The 18,885-nt window shown below is 46.0% G+C and overlaps 1 protein-coding gene across 4 annotated transcripts; it reads right to left on the bottom strand.

Moving 5' to 3' along the window:
- Positions 1 to 2,392: 2,392 nt before the first annotated feature.
- Positions 2,393 to 18,775, bottom strand: SAG (S-antigen visual arrestin). Of its 4 annotated transcripts, XM_027661817.1 has the most exons (16): positions 18,663 to 18,775; positions 17,337 to 17,504; positions 16,698 to 16,758; positions 16,566 to 16,610; positions 16,108 to 16,301; positions 15,309 to 15,368; positions 14,157 to 14,224; positions 13,829 to 13,964; positions 13,385 to 13,469; positions 12,097 to 12,169; positions 10,890 to 11,027; positions 10,519 to 10,596; positions 9,625 to 9,648; positions 9,140 to 9,204; positions 6,381 to 6,444; positions 3,251 to 3,309 (listed from the first exon to the last, which is right to left on the bottom strand). In XM_027661817.1, exons 2-15 carry the CDS (start codon positions 17,403 to 17,405, stop codon positions 6,416 to 6,418), a joined length of 1,125 nt encoding a protein of 374 aa, XP_027517618.1. In that variant the 5' UTR covers positions 17,406 to 17,504; positions 18,663 to 18,775; the 3' UTR covers positions 3,251 to 3,309; positions 6,381 to 6,415. The 4 variants fall into 4 exon arrangements, with proteins under 4 accessions (XP_027517616.1, XP_027517615.1, XP_027517618.1 ...); XM_027661815.1 differs by lacking the exon at positions 6,381 to 6,444 and having other exon boundaries at positions 2,393 to 3,309; XM_027661814.1 differs by lacking the exons at positions 6,381 to 6,444; positions 18,663 to 18,775 and adding an exon at positions 3,946 to 3,955 and having other exon boundaries at positions 2,393 to 3,309; positions 17,337 to 18,502.
- Between the last annotated feature and the right edge of the window lie 110 nt (positions 18,776 to 18,885).

Raw genomic sequence — 18,885 nt, 5'->3', positions numbered from 1 at the left:
GCACCGCTCGCACCGGGCTCGGCCCCCCGAGAACAGCCCGGGCACCGCTCGCACCCCCGGCAGGTCCCAGCACCCCCGTGTCTCCCCGGGGCCAGCGCAAAGGCGCTCAGCGCAGCCCGCCCTGCTGGGGCGAGCCCGGCAGCTCGGACCTCGGTCCCCATTCCTGTGGCTGCTCCAGCACAGAGTCACAGAACCATTCCAGGATGGAAAAGACCTCTGAGTTCGCCGAGTACAACCTGTGATCGCTCCCCACCTCGTCACCCAGCCCAGAGCACTGAGTGCCACGTCCAGTCGTTCCCTGGACACTTCCAGGGACGGTGACTCCACCACCTCCCCGGACAGCCCCTTCCAAAGCACTGCCCTTGTTCCCAGGACTTAACAAGGTCCTGGGGGTACACCCTCCTCCCCAGGCTCGACCTGCCGAGCCGAGCCCCTGCCCAGAAGGCACTTTGGGGGCGCCGACCCCTCGCCCCACGTCCCGGGGCAGCGGCACCCCCTCCGTTCCCCACGGGCCCCGTGTTCCAGCTGGGATCTCACAGAATTGCACGTGGGGAAGGCACATGGCACCAAACCCGTCCCGTGCCGTGGTTGATACAAGCTGTGTTCAAACACAGCGGTTCCAGGGATGCCACGGCTCCCAGAGCTCATCCCTCTCCTGGAGCTGGCAGGCTCCCTACAAACGGAGTCAAGAAATTGGATTTGCTCCCCCAGCTGTGCAAAGGAGTAGCAGGTCTGACTCGGCAGAAGATCAACATAACACCACAACCAGAAGAAAGGGAAGATAAAAGGAAAACAGTTCCACCTAGAGACCTTTTTCTGCTGACAGAAGTCAGCATCTGCTGGCTGAAGGGCAGGAGAACAGAAGTCCAGCTTGTCCCACAGGACAGGGAGCTGCAGAAACCAGCAGAAAGCCCTCGTTGCTCTCTGAGCAAATGTCCAGCATGAGCTAGACAGTGTCAGAAAGTGCTTTCCCAAGCCCAGGCAAAAGAACAGATTTAATAATCATTTCGACTCCACCCCATTGCACAGCAGAGTGCACCGTGATTTTGTCACACTTTAGCTTACAGAAGTCACCACCACAGCTGAATCTGAGGTAGTGACAGAGGCCCCTCACAAGGCTGACATATAAGAAGAAAAAAAAAGAAAAAGAAAGAAAATTAATCAGATCTCTGAGTTTGCTAGTCCTGTACTTACAGGTCCAGTAGCCAGGAACACTGAAGGAATCACCTCTGTGGAGGGAGCTGCGGTTTGAAACAAAACAGGAAGACTGTTCCCCCTCCTTCTCTTAGCATCTTCAAAGGATTTTCTGAACACCAGCTCTCTGAGACCACCATATTCACAACCAGCAATTTGTTCAACCTTATTGTATCTTCTGTGTGTTCTTTTCCAGCCACCAAAAAATCAGTAATAAAAATATTGGGGAAAAGCCTCCCCAGACATCCAGGTGCAAATGCCTGACCGTCCCCCAAACCCAAAATCACACCGAAATCATACTGACCACAAACACCTGAAATGGCCACAGGTTTCTTTAGCAGCAAAGCACTCAATGCTCAGAAAGAGCAGAGCAAACCATTGCCTCCTGCAATTTCAGCTCCTGTGAGACAGCTGTGATAACAGACACGGTGGGGGACAGGTGGATCAGGAGCCCTGAACTCAGCCAGGGACAGGTGGATCAGGAACCCTGAACTCAGCCAGGGACAGGTGGATCAGGGAGAGCACTGATGGAACCCTGAGGACAGCCGCGGTCTTCGTTCACTGCTTCCAGCAAGAGCAGCTTACAAAAGCAAAACAGGAGAAGGCTTTACTTTTAACCCAAACTCTTTGTGCTGGAGGCCCCATGTAAAGCTGTTTGGTTAAAGCCTTTGGACCACCTGTAAAAGTTGGGCTTGTAACCACGATGGTGTCGGCAACAAAAGACAAACCAGCCTCTGCTCAAAAAACGAGGTCTGTATATAGAATGATTGTGCAGAAATGCATCTCAAAAATGTCTCACTCATTTTCCTCTCTGTTACAAGCACATCAGTAACTAAGATATAAGTGTGATGCTCTAAATGCCATTTTCTGGCACGTAGGGTGGGAAAGATAAGTTTATATTAATAAATTTGGGCCCTGCATTCAGACTTCTCAGGAGAATTTAAACCAGGGACACTGAAAAGCAGATTTAAAGCAAAAATGAAAAAAAGAAAACACCAGTTGTTTTACATGCAAAATGTAATTAGCTGATGCAACTCACTTCAGCTAGAACCTAAGTGAGATTCAGGAAAGGATCAGACATTTACATGAATAATGTGAATATCCAGATCAACAAGAGAGAACAGTTTGCAGAATACAGTCTCATTTCTTAGAGCATAAACCAGCCTCTGGCAGATGCATTTTGGAAAAGGCTCCTCAGGGAAGGCTGCCTCATAATTTCCTCCTTAATTTTCCTGCACCCTCTTTTGAAGCAGTGTTGCCTGTAGGAAACTATTAAATACAGGATCAGCCTGGACTGGGAGTTCTCTCTTTGGGGTTGCATACAGGGAGCTTTGTTAAGGAACTCCTGGGCAGTGCACATTATCTCATCTTTAACAATGTGGTTGTACAGCATAATGCTAGAAAGCAAATACTGTGTATCAGCCTTATATCTGCTGAGGGACTTGCAGGACATTTAATGGTACAGAAAGGGGATGTTATCCACACGGGGACAGTCCAAGCACTGGAATCATGCACTGGATGAATGTGGTAAAGCATAAACACAAAAGCAACCAAAAGGAAATAAAATTAGTTTTGTACAGTCTGCTGAGAAACTTCAGTGAATCACTCAGGGCTGCAAGCCAGCCTTCCAGGCTGGGATTTGGGTCACTGGCACTTCAGTCACAGATTCTGACACCGAGGAAGTCCAGGCAGGCTGCACAAACCCTCATTTAACTCTTGCCAGTGCTGAAAGCAACCAACCTTTTTATTAGGCAGCCCTGAAAGCAGAAGTCATGACATGGCAGCCTTCCCATCCTCCTCTGGTAGCTCGAGTAAGCACCAGGGGCTGTGTTTGCCACATTCTCCCAGAGGTGAAACTTGTAATAAGCAGTAGAAATCCATGATGTTGTGTTCACTGATCTCAGGGCTGATCCCTGCATGACCACGTGTGCACTGAGAACATGCAGTTTACTAGAAACTCAGGTCCTAAATTCCTAATTGAAGTCTGACTACACAGCTCCTCTGGCAGCTTGTTCTTTTAGTCACTCATCAGTTGAGGGTGAATTCTTGTCCTCTTCATCAGGTGTATTTTTTAGCTGCTGACGAGCAAACTCCTCAAACACCAGCTCTGCTTCACTGCAATGGAAGGAACACAGGTGTTTGAAAATGATGTCAGCCGTGTTTTGTACCAGCAGACTACAAGCACCAGATTGGAGGGAGAAGAGAGGCCTGGAGCAGCCTGGTAATGTTTCCTTTGACTTCAAGGGGATTTGGATCACATCCCCACAGGCACTGGTGCTATTCTAGCTAACAGGAAAAGCAGTTGATTGAGCAAGTCAGGACACAAACTGAGGAGGTTTTCATGGGTACTGAATCATGTCCACTCCAGCTACATATTTATCAGCTATCTGAACAGCCTGCAGCCTGAAAGGGGCTTTGTCCAGGAATAAAATGTGCAACCTTTCATCTTTATTCCTTCTGTACTAAAATAGAGGCACATGGTCAAATCTACTAAGTTCCTGAGAATTTGAGCTACAGAACATCAGGTAGGCACAAACATACCCCTCCCTCAACTGTGAGGCAAAACATGTTCTCTTAATCAAATTTCACATGGTCAGCCCTTGCTGGTTAACTGAGAGCAGTCATTTGTCAGGCCACAGTAACTTGCTCACTTTGGATTTTAAGCTGGGGATTTTTGGACAGTTCTGAGAAGCTTTCAAAAGAGTCAAAGAACAAGTGCAGCCAGAATGTGAAATACTAAAAGAAACTTACCCATCCTTCCCTGCAGTCAGCCACATGCAGCAAGGGAGGAAAAAAAGACACACCAGGTAGTTAGAACAGCAGATGCTAAAACATTTGCAAAATATTTAATGCAAAGATGTATAGACTGACAAGTCAAAGCAGTGACAAGCAGTAGGATTTGCAGCAGTATAAGGAGAATTCCAGAAAGTCTCAAAATGTGCATACATGCACCTGATGAAGCAAAACTTGATCTCCCAAATGGAAAAGCGCTCCAGCAACATTGTCCAAGCCATCAGAAGGGCTGAGAAACCAAGACAGATTCTCCCATCTATGCTTGCTTGTGGTCACAGCTGGGGGAGACATCTGGGCACACACTTGGACTCTGAGCTGACATGGTGTCAGCTTTAAGTGCTCTGTCACTGTGACTGAAGGGGACAGCTGAAGAGAAGACATGCTCTTGTTCAATAAACATGAGGGGACTAAAATCAGAGGTCAGAGTAAAGAAAGGCCTCGTGGTCTCTCATTAGATAGGTTATGCCCTTGAGGCAACACTCCTGATTTCATCTTTCCCTAAAAATAGCCCCAAGACCTTTGGCATTTGTGTTTCTTTAATGGGATCTTTGCTAACCACACTAACAAATGCTGCTTGCTAGCAGGATTCCCTGGAAGCTGTTTCAGCACAGTCTAAAATAAGCAGAACAGACTGTATTTGCAGGTATTTTTTCGTTCTCACAGTTACTTTATCTTTAGCAAGTCGCAGTCACTTTAGGTTTCAGTCAGGGAGCAAAGCCCACCTCGTTCTTCAGAAGTCACTGGGGATCTGGGATGCCTCAGCAACTGGAGAACTCATTACCTGGAGAATTCTCATCCACAGCACACACTGAAATCAAGGGTGAGTGGTGAAAAGCACTGCTGGAAAAGTCAGCATCAAAAGTGTTGCCAAATGGGGCTGCTCCAGCCAAAATGCCTCAGAATGCCTCAAAGGATGGATCATGCAAAGACAGTCCTGATGGTATCTATCCAGACACAGATGGTTTCCTCTACTCCCAGAAGCCAAGATGAAGTCTGGAAAATCTCAGGGTATGTATGCTTGATTGCAATGGAGTTAAAGTAAAACTTTTAGAACTTCTAAAATTTCCAACACATCATTCACATTTCATTTTTCCTCCAATTTTTATTTGTTAAAGAGCCTGCTCTCTGAGGTACACTCATTGCTATGGGAACAGTGGTGTCAGTGATGTGGGTGAAGCTGAGCGAGATCCCACCAATGTAATTTGAAACCAATTTTGCAAAATGGATTGAAGGGGAAAATAGGTTTTGTTTCATTTGGGCATATACTTCTCTGGGAGATAAATGATTACTGAATCAATACATGGTGTGGCAGCAGAGTAATGCTTATTATATAGCTCAGAAGGCTCAAGTTTACATTCAAAGATGCACTGCTTCACCCTCAGGCTGTGGCACTGCCTCCCACATGCCACACTGGCACCCTTGCAAGAGGCCTGCTCCAGAGTCCTCTTGCTGTCCAGTGCCTTATTTAATACCATAAAATTGAAAAATTCCCAGAAAATGGGTAGACTTTTGCTTTTTTTAATTAACATTCCAGCAATTGTTTTGAGGGTTGGGGTGGGAGGGGGATTGATGCGGCTGCAGAAATGCCATCATACTCTCTGCAGGGTTTTCTGTGAGCTTTCATTATGCAGCCACAGAAATGATTCCATATAGTTAAAGTTGTGGCATACAGTAATTTTCATTATAAGCTTGCTTAACCTCTCTTAACTTTATGGGAGAGGAAAAAAAAGGTAGCTTCTGTTATTTTTCAAGACGTTGAAGTGCTTTAAAAATTCGCTATTTTCTGTAAGTCACAATAGCAACGCAGGGAAGGTATTGCTTTACTATTAGAGGGACAAAGCATTCTTGGGTTTCCTGAAACCAGCCCTTTCATGCAAGTTTAACCAGGGAGCAGATAAACGACTATTTGTTGAACAACAGCCAAAACAAAGACAAGGGTTTAAGACATAAGGCCACAAAATGTAAAACATCAGGAGATGGGCAGGAAAACCCCAGACCAAAGAACTCACGCTGAGACCACAGCCTTGAGGAAAACCCAGCAGGAGCTTCTGGGCTAACTGCTGACTGGGAAAGGTCTTGGAAGCATGAAGGGACACAGCCCAGTTTGAGTCTATCTTTAAAAGAAATAGATCCCTACACATTTTTTGTCAGCAGGCAGAAAGGACAGACTTACCAGTGTGACAGGAGCTGCTTTGCCTAAAAATAACCCCCCAGGGACCACATGGGTCTAAACCCAGTCAAAAACCCAGCACAGATAAAAATGCAAATCCCAGACTCCCAGGGGTCCGAGGGAAGGAAGCTGTAAATAAACACAGGAAAGGGAAGGTGGCAAGCCTCTCCTTTTCTGTCTCCTCTGGGCACAGGGAAGAAGGACCAAGCAATCTGCAATAGACCTGCTCTTCCCTGAGGAATGAAGGCTCCAGAGCTCTCATGGACAACCAGAGAGGGCAGAGCAATCTGCCGAGGAATAAAACACATGCCACTTGGTCACACTCACCCCGTTTGGCCCTAAAAAAATTAAACCATGTGCTTGGGAAGCTTGTGTTTCTGAAGTTCTCTACTCTCAAGTCAGCCTCTGCATGATTAAAGGCATTATGTTTTACTTCTGCCATAAATCCACCTTGGCTGGAGAAAAGGATATTCCCCCACTGCAAGGAATAAATCGTAATATGTGGCGGGTTTTAGTCCCACTTAAGCTTTGACTCTCTAAGTTGGTTCCTTTGACTCTTTTCTCCCAGCTGTGCCTTCAGACAAAGTCAAGTACAGCAGGGAGGTGCAATAGGCAAACTGGTTCCTACTGACTCATCATTTCAAACAAAAGGGAACGGAAAGAGAAGATGAGGAGGGATCTCGAAATTCCCTAGGCATGCATCCCTGCCTACATCCACTGCACAGGCTGCTGAACAGTTCCATCTTTTGGGACCTTTGAGAGTCTAAACACTGTTTGTTGAAGCTCCATCTCTGCAATTAAGTCTTGATGTGCTTGATTCCAAATTAGATGGTGTTTTACTAATGAAACACATTGTACTTCTCAGGGCTCATGAGCTAAAGTGGTAGAATAAAAAATTAAAAAGCCTGAACTCACAGTTGGGAAAAGTGATTAGGCACAGTGCATGGAAAACTACCAGCAATAAAGCTGGAAAGGATTTGACTTTACCAGCTTCATCTGGGAGGCTATTTTATTCACTGTAATAAGCTCAGACCCCACATTCCAGCACAATTTTCAAGTCAGCTATGCAGGATTCAGAGGAGTTTTCTGTTGTGTTAAAGTATCTTTTTTTAAGAGAAACCATTTATTTCCCGAGGTAACCATTTGCAGGGCTTTCCCAGGGGATAGCTCCTGAAGCTGCCTGCCTTTTCCTTCAGTTTGTAAGGAAGCTGCAGTTTCCATGTGTACAGAATGCATGGACCATAGCTGTCTTCTGACAGCAAGCCCCTACAAGACTTTGATGTAGCAAACAATACATGGGCCGTGCCCCTGGTAAGAGGATGTGCTGGGGGAAGCGATCTGAGAAATATTACAGTTCTCCATTTCCCCTCCAAAGTCTTCTGCCCACATCCTTTTGAGTGTCCTTTATAAAGGAGTACATCAGCCCTCCTTTGAATTGATCTTAGAAGGGAAAACTGCCCGATTCCCATTTTTTCCTCGTACTACAAATGCTTCTCCCAGAATTATAAAGTAATAAAAAGGGGGTTGTGGCATTGTCAACACCAAAAAAAAAACTCATGCAAAAATATTCTCACCGTTTTAAAAATGTAAAATTCTTTACAGTTGCCTATGCCTTTGGATGAGCCTCGTTAGAAGCTTTCAAGCTTCCCTTGGTGTCCATGAAAGCTCTGGATTTTGCATCCTGAGCTGCCCCCAGGCCCTCACCAGCCACTGCTCCTGGGGCCACCAGTGCCATCCCAGCCCCTCACCGTGCTCTGTCTGTGCTCAGGGGCTGTGCTGGCACAGCTTTCCCAGTGAAAATGAGTTTCCTGGAGTACAATTCTTACAATTCTACCTTTGCCCACTCTAGCACATCCATAATTAGCAAACCCCGACTCCCAGAGCACAGAGTGGATCACCAGCATCTCTGCTCATCGCTTACACTTGATTCCTGCAACAATTTCACAACAAGGACTCAATGTTTCTAATGCTGCTGGTACAGAACAGAGCATCTATCTCAGGGTACCTCTTCTCACAGGTTCTGCCACCACCTTCCTGTGGTCACATTCTTAGAAACAGCAGCTTTAGGTACATTTGGGTCCAAAGAGAAAAAAGGAAAGAAAAAGCAACACAGAAGCAGCCACGGGGTTTTTGTTTGAAGCCCCCCTGTCCAAACACAGGGGCAGGCCAAGATGGCTCATCTGTAACACCCCCAGCACAGAAAGGCTGCTGTGTTTGTGTTCAGGAGCTGCTTCAGAGCTGGACAGGAGCCTCTGATTTTGTGTGAGCACCTTGTCTCTGGCATTCACCACTGGAGAACAGAGCCAACCAGAGCCTGAGGAAGTGAGAGGAGAACACAGATGCTCCTGACAGCCTGTGGTTTTGGCATCTGATCCCAAGCCTCAAGATGCCTGGAGAAGGCTTACTCCTTACACTGCTCTAGAGTTCCCACACTTCCCTGCACAGATCTGATGCTGAGGAGCCTTTCCTCTTGGCTAATCACTGAACATAAAGGATAACAGGGTCTCCAAAATCATCAATAGTTTTACCACCTCTTAACTTTGCTTAAAAGTATTTTGCTTTTTACAGTGCTCACATGTGTTAGGTATTTTCCAATGGGTTTTTTTTTCTTATCCTGGAACGTGGCTGGGAATTGCTGACACTTCATTTGGGACATTTTACTCTGTAGTCATGAGATTTAACTGTGCAGTGCTTCCTCAAGCCCCTGTCCTTTGAGCTGTGATTCCACAGATGAAAGATGAAAAGGTAACATGACTCATTTCCATTTTCTCCCATCTTAGCATCCCTTCTGCCTGTTATTTTGTGCCTTGAGGTTGATATATATATATATATATATATATATACACACACATAGAGCAGCTCCATATTGGAGCCTTGTGGGCTCTAAAGGCTTCCTGAAGCACAAATCCCTCGATGCCTTACCCTGGTGAGATCTAATTGGAGTCTGTTAAGGAACAAAGGCAAAACTCAAGTGTCACTGACCTGCTGGGCTCCTCTCCTCAGGTTTGGGGTGCATGAGACGGAACGGCAGCTCTGTGCCCACTTCACTTGGGGGAGAAGAGAGACTGCATCAGACCCACAGCTCCATTCATGCCTGGTCCAGACCTCTTCCCAGTTCAGGCCAGCCCCAGCCCCCAGCTCCACCTTCACCCATTCTTTCATATTTTCTAATCATAATTTTCCCCTCAAGGAGAGTTAAACTTCAATTTCTCCACAATTTATCCCAGGCATATCCATGTTCATGAACTGGGTTTATTATTATGTGCTGAGTGTATTTGCATGGACATAAAATCAAAGATATCTTTGTAATTGCTTCATTTTCACAGCTGAATGCACAAACTTCTTGCTTCTATCAGCTTAAGGGATAGTTATTTTTTTTACGGAGGTGGGAATGGGAATAGAAAAGAGGGTAAAAAGATGAATTAACAACTAGGACTGCATGGTCTGAAAAGGAAGATGAGGTTTACCTGGAAGTGAGGTCTCCCAGCATGCTACAAAAGAAAACAAGGAGAAAAACAAAGAATATTTAATGCCTTTCCATTCTGGTGCTTTACCAAATGCTGTTTTATTGTAGACTATGGAAATCACTGTCCTCATATACTGTTCTCTGCTTGCCACAAAGCATAAAATCCAAATAAACCTGTTTTTAAAAAAATAATCTTCATTTTTCATGTCATTCCCATGGAGAAAGAGCCTAAGAACTCCTGACCAAGTGTTGGGCATGGCCCCTTTTCCAAGAGCCAAAGGAGCAATTGGAGGTCCACAGAAGGCAGCAGGCATTTTATCAGGCTTTAGGCAAATCACTGATTCATTTTTATGCTAGAAAGAAGGACAGATGAATGAAATACAACTAACATCAACTGAGAGTTATTATCCCTGTCCTCTTTTGCACTATATCCTGGAACTAGCTCATGTTGATAACATCAGCTTTTCCTAGAAAGCTGGCTTAGTACAGAACCTGAGCTACATCATTTATGACTCTCAGGCAGATGTTTTCACCTTCTGGTCTGAAAGAACAACGCCAACATAAAGGCTCACACAAAGTTTCACTTAAGTTCTCACAAAACAGGTTATGACTTTGAAACAAAATGTTGCAATGCAAACCAGAGGTTCCTGCTTGAGCCATGCAGTCATGTGGTGCCTACGGGTGGCAATCCAAACCCTCTGGTTCAGGTCAAGTTCTTTGGACAGGCCAAGATTGATTTCCAGGAAATTTATGCTTTAGGAGGAGCCTCACATCCTACAACATGTGCCCTTTTTCTTGGGGTGGACTGTCCTGCTCCCTCCCCACCCTCACTGATGGACACACACTCCCCTCTCTTAACTCCAGGCAGGTACAGCAGAAAGGGTGTCACACTTACCCTGGAACAGTGAGCTTCACTTTGACCTTGTAGGAAACCAGGATCCCCATCACTGTCTTGTCTATTCCATCCTTAATGCTGCCAGAGAAAACAGCAGTGTGAGGTTGTGAGGTAGCACAGCAACATGGCACAACACACACCTGGAGCAAGAACTAGGGGAACATCCTGAAGGTGGTAGAGCAGACAAGCCTCAGGGACAGGCTCCAGCTCTGCAGAGCTGTGACCACACACCCTGAGCGAGTGTGACAGGGTCAGTAATGCTGCTCACACCTGGACATACAGTTACAAAGTCCTGACAGAAGGGTGTCCTCCATCCTCCTCTCTGCTTTATAACTCGCCCACTGCCTGGGACCATTTAAAACTCCACTCACATAGTACTAGAAGCCAAGTTGGTGTCCTCATCCTTTAGTTTTCCATCCAGAGCTATTTCCCGCATCTCCCGGTTATTTGCAAGCAAGGGCAAAAGTGTCAGTGTCTTGGTCAGGCTGCTGTTGGGCTGCACCTTTTCCCTGAAAATAACAAGGGAAATGATACACTCTGATTTGTGTTACATACCCAACCAAGAGAACTGCAAAACAGAAATTACAAAGCTGCCCAAAAGGAGAAGAATTTAACCCAATTTAGTTGCCTGCAATGCATATGTCTGCATCTCATCTAGTCAGTAAAATTCCCTTTATAGTCAGCAAAGAAGAACAGGCACTTACAGGAAATGCTTAATTTCACATTAAGGCAGAAGAGTAGGTCAAAACTATAGAATTGTACATTAGTTTAGTTTGGAAAAGACCTCTAAGATCATGGAGTCCAACTGTTAACCCAGCACTGCCATGGCCACCACCAAACCATGTCCCCAAGTGCCACATCCATTTTTCCTAATATCCCATCTACCCCTCCCCTGGCACAACTTGAGGCCATTTCCTCTATGCTTCAGACCTCCAAATCTGGACAAAATGAATCCTAGCTAAGACCAATACTCAAGGGAAAACATGTCCCTAAGTTACAGAGCAAAACACCAGACAAGTATAAAGTATCTGGGTGTGCCCAACCCTCCTCACAAACTGAAGTTCAGTGCTGCCCTGCCAGGGCAGTGAAAAAAAGCAAGTGGTTCTCCATAATGCCAACAGGCTCCAGGTTTTCATGGACTTTCTCAGGCCAAAAAGAACCAAATGAAATGGTGTGGAAAAGACTGGCCTCAAGCTAGAGTATCCATGTCAAGCTAGAGTATCCATGACTGCCACTCAAAGAGCAGCACCTTTCAGAAAAGTGCTGCACCTGTATTTAAAGATTTCCAGCAACAGGGAACCTTCCACAGCCCCTGCTAAGCTTGTCTAGTAAGCAATTACTCTTCAAACCTCTTCTGCAACCTCCCCATTCCCTGAAACATTGTGCAGGGTCCCTGCTGGCTCTCTGAAAAAGAGACCAGCTGCATCTATAGAGCATGGATGTGGCACACATATGAGGGAAGAGAGGAGAGAGCACTGCAATGACAGGCTGTAATTAGGAGAACCCCCCATTACTCACAAGGAGGGTCATTAAAAGGGTGCAAAGGAGCAGGAAGGGAGAAGCAGAGCATTCACTCACTGTGCTTCCTCAGCAGCCACCACTTTGGTATAGTAGTCACTGGAGTACAGCACCACATTGGCAACCTGCTCCACTGAGGGAGGAAGGAGAAAGCGAACATCAGTCGTGTGTGTGCGCCAGAAGCAACACAGCTGCCCCTGCCCTGAGTCTCAGGAATGGGAAACATGACAAGGACAGCAGGAAAACCCATCCATTTGGAGCCTGAAAGGACCACCAGGTCTGACAGCCTGACCTGGACAGAGACCAACAGCACACCAACAGCCAGGGTGGATCTCCCATGAAAGGCACCTGGCCTTGATTTGGAGACAACAGAAACTCAATTACCTATGGTTTCCCTTGGGAGCCTTCTCTTTCCATTATAAAGACCTACCTCTTCCTTGTCTAACCATGTCTGCTTTTATCTCTGGTCCTGGTGTCTCTTTGCATTTGCATTCAGGAGACACCATCATCACACAGACTGCAGTCAAGAGCCTGTGATAGCAAATGGCTTATATTCTCCAATCTAACACAAAACCCCCCAAGGTAATTCTGACTGAAACACTGATGAGGACAGAATCTGGGGACCAACAAGGTTTTTTAAAGCCTAACAGAGGCATATCAGACTAAAAATATTTGGAAATCGCTAGACAGTGCATCCAAGATGGGCACTGAAATGGCTTTTTCTGCTGTAGAGTTTTGTAGGAACCTCAGCCATTTTGTTCCTTCCCGGCCTTCTGTTCTCTTTCTCATCTCTTGTCTCTCAGACCATCTTCCTCAGCTCTGCAGCTTGTGGCATGAGAACATGTAGTGCCACAAATAAAACACAGGCACAGTGCTGAGCTCAGCCCCTGCCCTCAGCTCCTCAGGAATCACAGCATTGCTGGCAGAGGGGCTGTTCCTCTCATTGCCATGTTTCTGGAACACTAGGCAGAGCTCTATGGGAGCGAGGCACATTCACAGTTAACAGGAGCATCACACTGACAGGGAGCCCTTCCCACTGCCCTCCCCAACAAGGGGTGGATTTTCCCCCCAGGACCTGCCTTGCTTGCCCACTGCAGATGACAGACCCTCTCTCTTTACTAGATGGAACAATCTGGTGCCTCACATTAAGACTTAGAACTAACCACAAGAGTAAGGAAAAAAGTTCCAATGTTTCACTTGATGAACAGCAAAGGAACAGCAACAGACAGGGTGAAGGGACAAATTCTGTACTCCCTAATCACTTTCTTAAGCTGTTGCAAGCACTAAATTTTGGCTCTTTTTCAGTCCTATTCCGCTCAAAGAATCCTAAGCAACAGTCAAAACATACCCTGGACTTTGATCTTCTTCACAGTTTTCTCCGTGCTGTTGTTGATGGTGACAGTGACTGGAATGGGCTCGCCATGGTAGTACACCTGGAAGGAATTTGATGCTCAGAAATCCAGCCAGGAGACTTCTCCCAAGCCCTAATCCCCTCTAGTTCCCCCAGATTACATCACACAAAGGCTGAATAAGGGAAGATGACCCTTCCTAATGATTCATGACCCTTCTTTCAGTGACTTCTTTAGCCTCAAATGTGTCTGGTAACTGGGTTTCAGCCTCCCCTAACAGCAGCTGCTGACAGGAATTACATTCCCTATAGCCCTTGAATGGTGGGACTAAGTCTGTCTGAGCTGAGACAGCAACACATGAAGTAGCTGCTTTGGGCAGCAAAATGCACACTGGCCTGCCAATCCTGGGCTGTCCACAGCCCTGGAACAAGTGTCTCCCTCACCTCTTTGCTGAGGCAAGCTTTCAGCTGGAGGGGCTTGCTGGACATGAAGAACTGCCAGGTGGTCTCTGCACAGGGTTGGGGTCCCGGCTCCTCTGGAGCGTACTGCACCTTACGGATCAGCAGACGAGCAGAGTTCCTGGGAAGCAGCAGAGGACAACGTAGTGGTACCTTGTGCTTGGCAGAGGCAGGAGTTCTGCACTCACACGTGTTTACCCCCAAGAAGTCCACTGACAAGTGGGGCACAGCTGAACAAGCAACCGAGGGGCATCACTGGAGCACCCACCCCCTTTAAGGGCAAAGCTGAAGACAGACACACACATTCTGTTACCTCTTATGAATTCTCTCTTCCACATTCTCTGTTGAGAAAGCTTTTACCTCAAAGTCCACCCCGCAGGTCTGCCAGAGAGAGAGAGGACAGCTGTGAGATGGGGGTCAGAAGCCAGGAGCATCTGGACATGTTTCAACATCTTTCTGCGCACCAGAAATTGGCAGATTCCTGCCAGCTGCAAATTCTTCTGCCCTCCTACCACTGTAAGAGAGATCCCTGCCAACCTGGGTGCCAGAATCTACCTGTTCCATGATGCTTCTGGTAAATGAGGCCTAATTCCCAGCCTCCTGAAAGGCTTTCTGAGAGAGCAGTGCTGTAGAGGTCACAGCATCAGACTGACCAGTGTGCAAGGCTCTCCTGCCCACCTTGGATTTCTGAACTGAATTTCTGAATTGGCTTTGTAATGCCAATACCTTCTTTCCCAGCATCTAAGGAGTGGGAGTGATCAGGCCCAGCTGACCTTTGCTTTAACAGGTTTATGGTATCATGGGACATCTGCATGAGTCCCAAGTAACTCTCTACAGAGAAATTTTTGCTAGAATATCATTCCCTGACATAAAACACAGCTTATCCTTGTTGCACTGGATTTTGCACCTGGCCTGTTCTGCTGTTCAGAGAAGCATCCAGTGAAGTATAAAAAGAATATTTTAAATGGTATCAGAAACCTTGCAGAACATCTCATTATTTAACGACTTTTACTCCAGGGCTTTGGTTTGTTTACACACATGCACAAACCAGCCCTTTTCTGCATTTAATTCAGAGCAGGTCTTAACACGTATTATTTATAGCAATCTATATTAATCTATTTTAGGCACTCTGTCTCCTTTCCTTTCACATAGCCTCACAGCTACAACCATTTTATGTGCAACCAACCAACAGATCATGTGGTAATCTTAAGGAAGCTACAGCATTGCACATTTTGTAGTCTTGCTGCTATTTGTCTGGATTCCCTTTCTAATTTTGAAGACTTCGATTCCAACTCTGTGACATACACTTGTAGCCCTTAAGTCAGGTTCTTGACATTTGTGGCACAGCACAGTAAAATCCAGTATCACCTTCTCCTACTCTCAAGCTGGACAAATATATTCATGTGACTTTTTTCCATCTGACTTTCCCCAGCCATGATAAGCAGAAGTGTCCCATTGGTCTCACCTTATCAACATCACGAGGTGCAGGCTGCAGACAGACTGAGCAAGGCAGGTAATCTGGAAACTGTGGGAGGAAGAAGAGAAAATACCCCAAAGCAATATTACACAGATATTCTAGGTAATTTATTCCTCACAAAAGCAATTCTGTAGACAGTGGGTCAATCCCTGTCATGCAGTAACCCTTTGGAATTCTGGCTGGTACACTTGCCTTGTGTGACAAGTCCCTCTCTTTCAAAAATACTTTAACAGTCAAGATAGGGGGGAAAAAAAAAGTAAAAAAAGCCTAGGCACAACCTGGATCCTCCCAGGGAATGCTGAGGCAGACCTGTCACCGACAGTATTGGAAGCATATTCTGTCAGAATCAGTTTGGCAGGGAGCTGCTATTTGTTGACAACATCTGCTAAAGAGCTTTTCATCTGCTTATTTGATCCATAAGGGTTTTAAAGCAAAGGGATTTGGTGCTGAGGCAATGGTGTAAAGTATTCCAGCCCCTCAGGAATGGGAAGGCATAGGTATGTGGGGCTGTTGCTAGCACAAAGCCATTGCATATTCCCTTGCCATTTCAAAGAAAGCACTTTTCCCAGTGCAGTGATCATTGTGCAGTTAGGATCATCTTGCACTTTACTTCTCAGGACGGCAAGAAGAAAAAAAAAACCACATTTGTACACCTCCTGTCATTCAAAACTGGAATTTGCAGAATGTGAATTCACTATTAATTCCCACTTTCGGTCCATCACTGGGCCTCAACAGCCTGGTAGGAAGAGACAAGGAGAAGAGTCAGAGGCTATTCTGAGATACTCACTGTAAAGAAAAAGGGATAAGCATTTTTCCCCAGCTTCTTTAGCAGAGATTCCTGCAAGTGAGTAAGAGGCTCTGGCTTGTCAGCAGGAGGGAACACTTGGAGCCTGGAGAAGAACAGGTCCCGTCGGAAGGTGAGGCCCATCACATCGATGTCCTCCCGGCCGTACCGGAAAGCACAGGTGAGGGACACGTACACTGGGGACAAGCACAGGACAAGTCAGGCCTGCAGCAGGGTAACAGTGCAGCCAGGGTGGGACCTGGAATGCTCCTGCACTAGAGGCGTGGAAACTCATCCCAACACTTGCATAACCCAGTGAGTATTCACACCACACGTAACAACTTAGGTTACGTTGAGCAGGAAAACCATTTGTAGCCTCAGAACAATAAAAAGGTTCTATCTCGGCATCTCACTTCAAAAGATAACAATTTCTGAAACACACATTGCATAAAACCTCAAACCTTTTTTCCCCTTGATAAGAGCAGGATCCACCAGTACAACACCATCTGAAAGGAAGTTAAAAAATAACGATTAATGGAGGCTAATCAGGGCTGAGAGAGCAGGAAGGGCAGCACGTTTCCCTGTGGACTTACCCACAGGCTCCACGTTCCCAATGTTGTCAATGAAGTCCCGCTTTCCCAGGTAGATTGTCAGCTGTGGGGAGGAGATGACCATGGTTGAACTACAGAATGTTTGTGACTGTGTGTGGAGGGAAGGGGGACACGCACACATCAGAGAGCTGTAAATCTTGCAGAGATCAGGGCAATTCCATTTTAAATGGAGTAATTATTTTTTTCCAGCAAACATGCAATCCCCATAGGATTATCCACCTGGACTCACCAGGGTTATCCACATGCTTCCAGACATCAGAACTGAAGACCTGATCTAGACCAACTCCCAAAAGTACAACAAAAATACTTGTGCATGGGACCAAGAACTGTAGATTCAAAGATTTTTGGTGCCAGCAGGTTGGAAAGATGTTTTAAACATCTACCAGCAGGAGTACAACCCAGGAGGGGGGTGAGGTGAGCTGCCTTCCTCTTGTATTATTATAACATTAGAATTTTGCCCTAAGAATTGTTTACATCATCTCCTCAAACTTAGTGCTAATTACGGTTCATGGTTCTTCTTCAGGAAAAAATGAGGGCGACAGGAAAGAGTTTTCTATTTAGTCTCCAGTCTCACTACAGGTGAAACTCATACCTAAATAAACCCCTTCTTATGGTACTCACAGCTTTGTCACGGGTGCTTTTTTTGAAGACAACTTGTTGTTGTGGAGAACCAGCATTCTTCCCATCCATCCCTGGCTTTTGAGCCTCAGGGCAGCTGACAGTTAAAGATGGGGATGTGACTGTGGGTGAATGAAGGTTTTCTGCCCCAAAATGTCCTGGGAATGATGCCTGGGGAAAACAGGTGGATGAGACAAAAGCAGAATCATACCTGGTGGGTAAAGCACTGTACTCCTACGTATAGTTTGCCATTTCAGAGCTCCACACATACCCAAATATTGGCTAAGGCTCAGTCTAGGAGCTACAAGGGTGGTTTGTGTTGATAAGGAGTCAGACTGAACCCAAAATGAGAACACATCTGCCCTACTGCATTTTTCTCAACCCAGTGCAACCCATCATGTGCAGGGTATCACTGAACTCAAACCAGAATGGACTTTAGGAATAGAACAGTCCAGCTACCTGCCCAGACAGGTAACAGTTATAATCAGGGGTAGGGAACAGCTTGCACCCAAAGGACAATAACAGACAGAATAAAATTCTTCAGGAGGAGAAAAAAAGGCAGGGGGGAAGGGAAGAGGTAAAAAAAAAAAAGAGAAGGGGGGGGAAAAACAGAAGAGAAAGGGCACAAGGGCACAAGAGATATCCAGAGTGAGAAGTCCAGAAAACCTAAGTGGTACAAAGCAGAGAGATTAGTTTTTCATTTTGTTATGTCATAAAATAGCATCCAGTTAATGATCAGACAGCAAATTCAAAATAAGGTGGAGCTCTTCCCCAGTTAACAGAAGATTCAAGGCAGCTCTGGAAATCACCAATATGAGTTGGATCATAGGACTGGACACAGTCACAGGGAACAGGCTTTTGGCAGCTGTTGGACAGGGTGATTCAGGTGCAACCTTACCCCTGTAAGATGCTGAAGCTGAGGAGCAGCACCAGGAAAGGACGATGCTGCACTGCCCTGTCCTTACACTTCTCCCCATCCCACCAGAGTGAGGGGTTAGACACTGTTAGACACACCCCCGGCCTGCTGGTGCAGGACTGTCCTCACCATTTGCTCCCATTCTATTTCCCTGCTTGCTTTCCCATTTCAAAACTGCTTCAAGAATGAAACAGTTTCTAAGGCCCATTTGCAGACAACAAACCATAAAAAGAAGGAAATAGTTTGCTTCTCGGAAAGCTGAAAAAAATGTACGGCAGAGGTTATAAACAGACTGTACACATTTTTCTATTTTATGAAGTAGGTTTTCCATGTCCAGACCAGTAGATGTTGCTGACTAGATGTGCTACTCATGCTGTATTCAAATAAACAAACAAGCAAATAACGTTAAATACCTTGCTGTGTTCCCAGTGACACAGGAGCTTCCACAGACAACGATGGGGATTCCTAAACTCCTAAGGAGAGATGACTTTCCCAGGCAGTCGTGTCCTGTTCTTCTTTGCCTCTACCAGAGGGAATCACTGACCTCTTCACAAACAAGGAAGACAATTTGTAGGGGATTTGAAAGCTCATCTCTAGTTGCGTCCATCCAGGATTTCAAGTATTAATCCCCCTCCA

This window comes from Corapipo altera, unplaced genomic scaffold (genome assembly GCF_003945725.1).
Source record: "Corapipo altera isolate COAL_440 unplaced genomic scaffold, ASM394572v1 175, whole genome shotgun sequence".
In the NCBI taxonomy this organism is placed as follows: domain Eukaryota; kingdom Metazoa; phylum Chordata; class Aves; order Passeriformes; family Pipridae; genus Corapipo; species Corapipo altera.
The sequence above is the reverse complement of the archived record's forward strand: the minus strand, read 5'-3'. Positions and strand labels throughout refer to the sequence as shown.

What these genes read in the sequence shown, in the direction of transcription:
- SAG (XM_027661814.1), bottom strand. Translation starts at nt 17,405, where the DNA reads ATGGATGGGAAGAATGCTGGTTCTCCACAACAACAAGTTGTCTTCAAA. An exon ending in TGGGAACGTGGAGCCTGTGG is followed by an intron (nt 16,611 to 16,697) that starts GTAAGTCCACAG and finishes ACTTCCTTTCAG; the next exon opens with ATGGTGTTGTACTGGTGGAT. An exon ending in AACTTGGCTTCTAGTACTAT is followed by an intron (nt 10,597 to 10,889) that starts GTGAGTGGAGTT and finishes TTTCTCTGGCAG; the next exon opens with CATTAAGGATGGAATAGACA.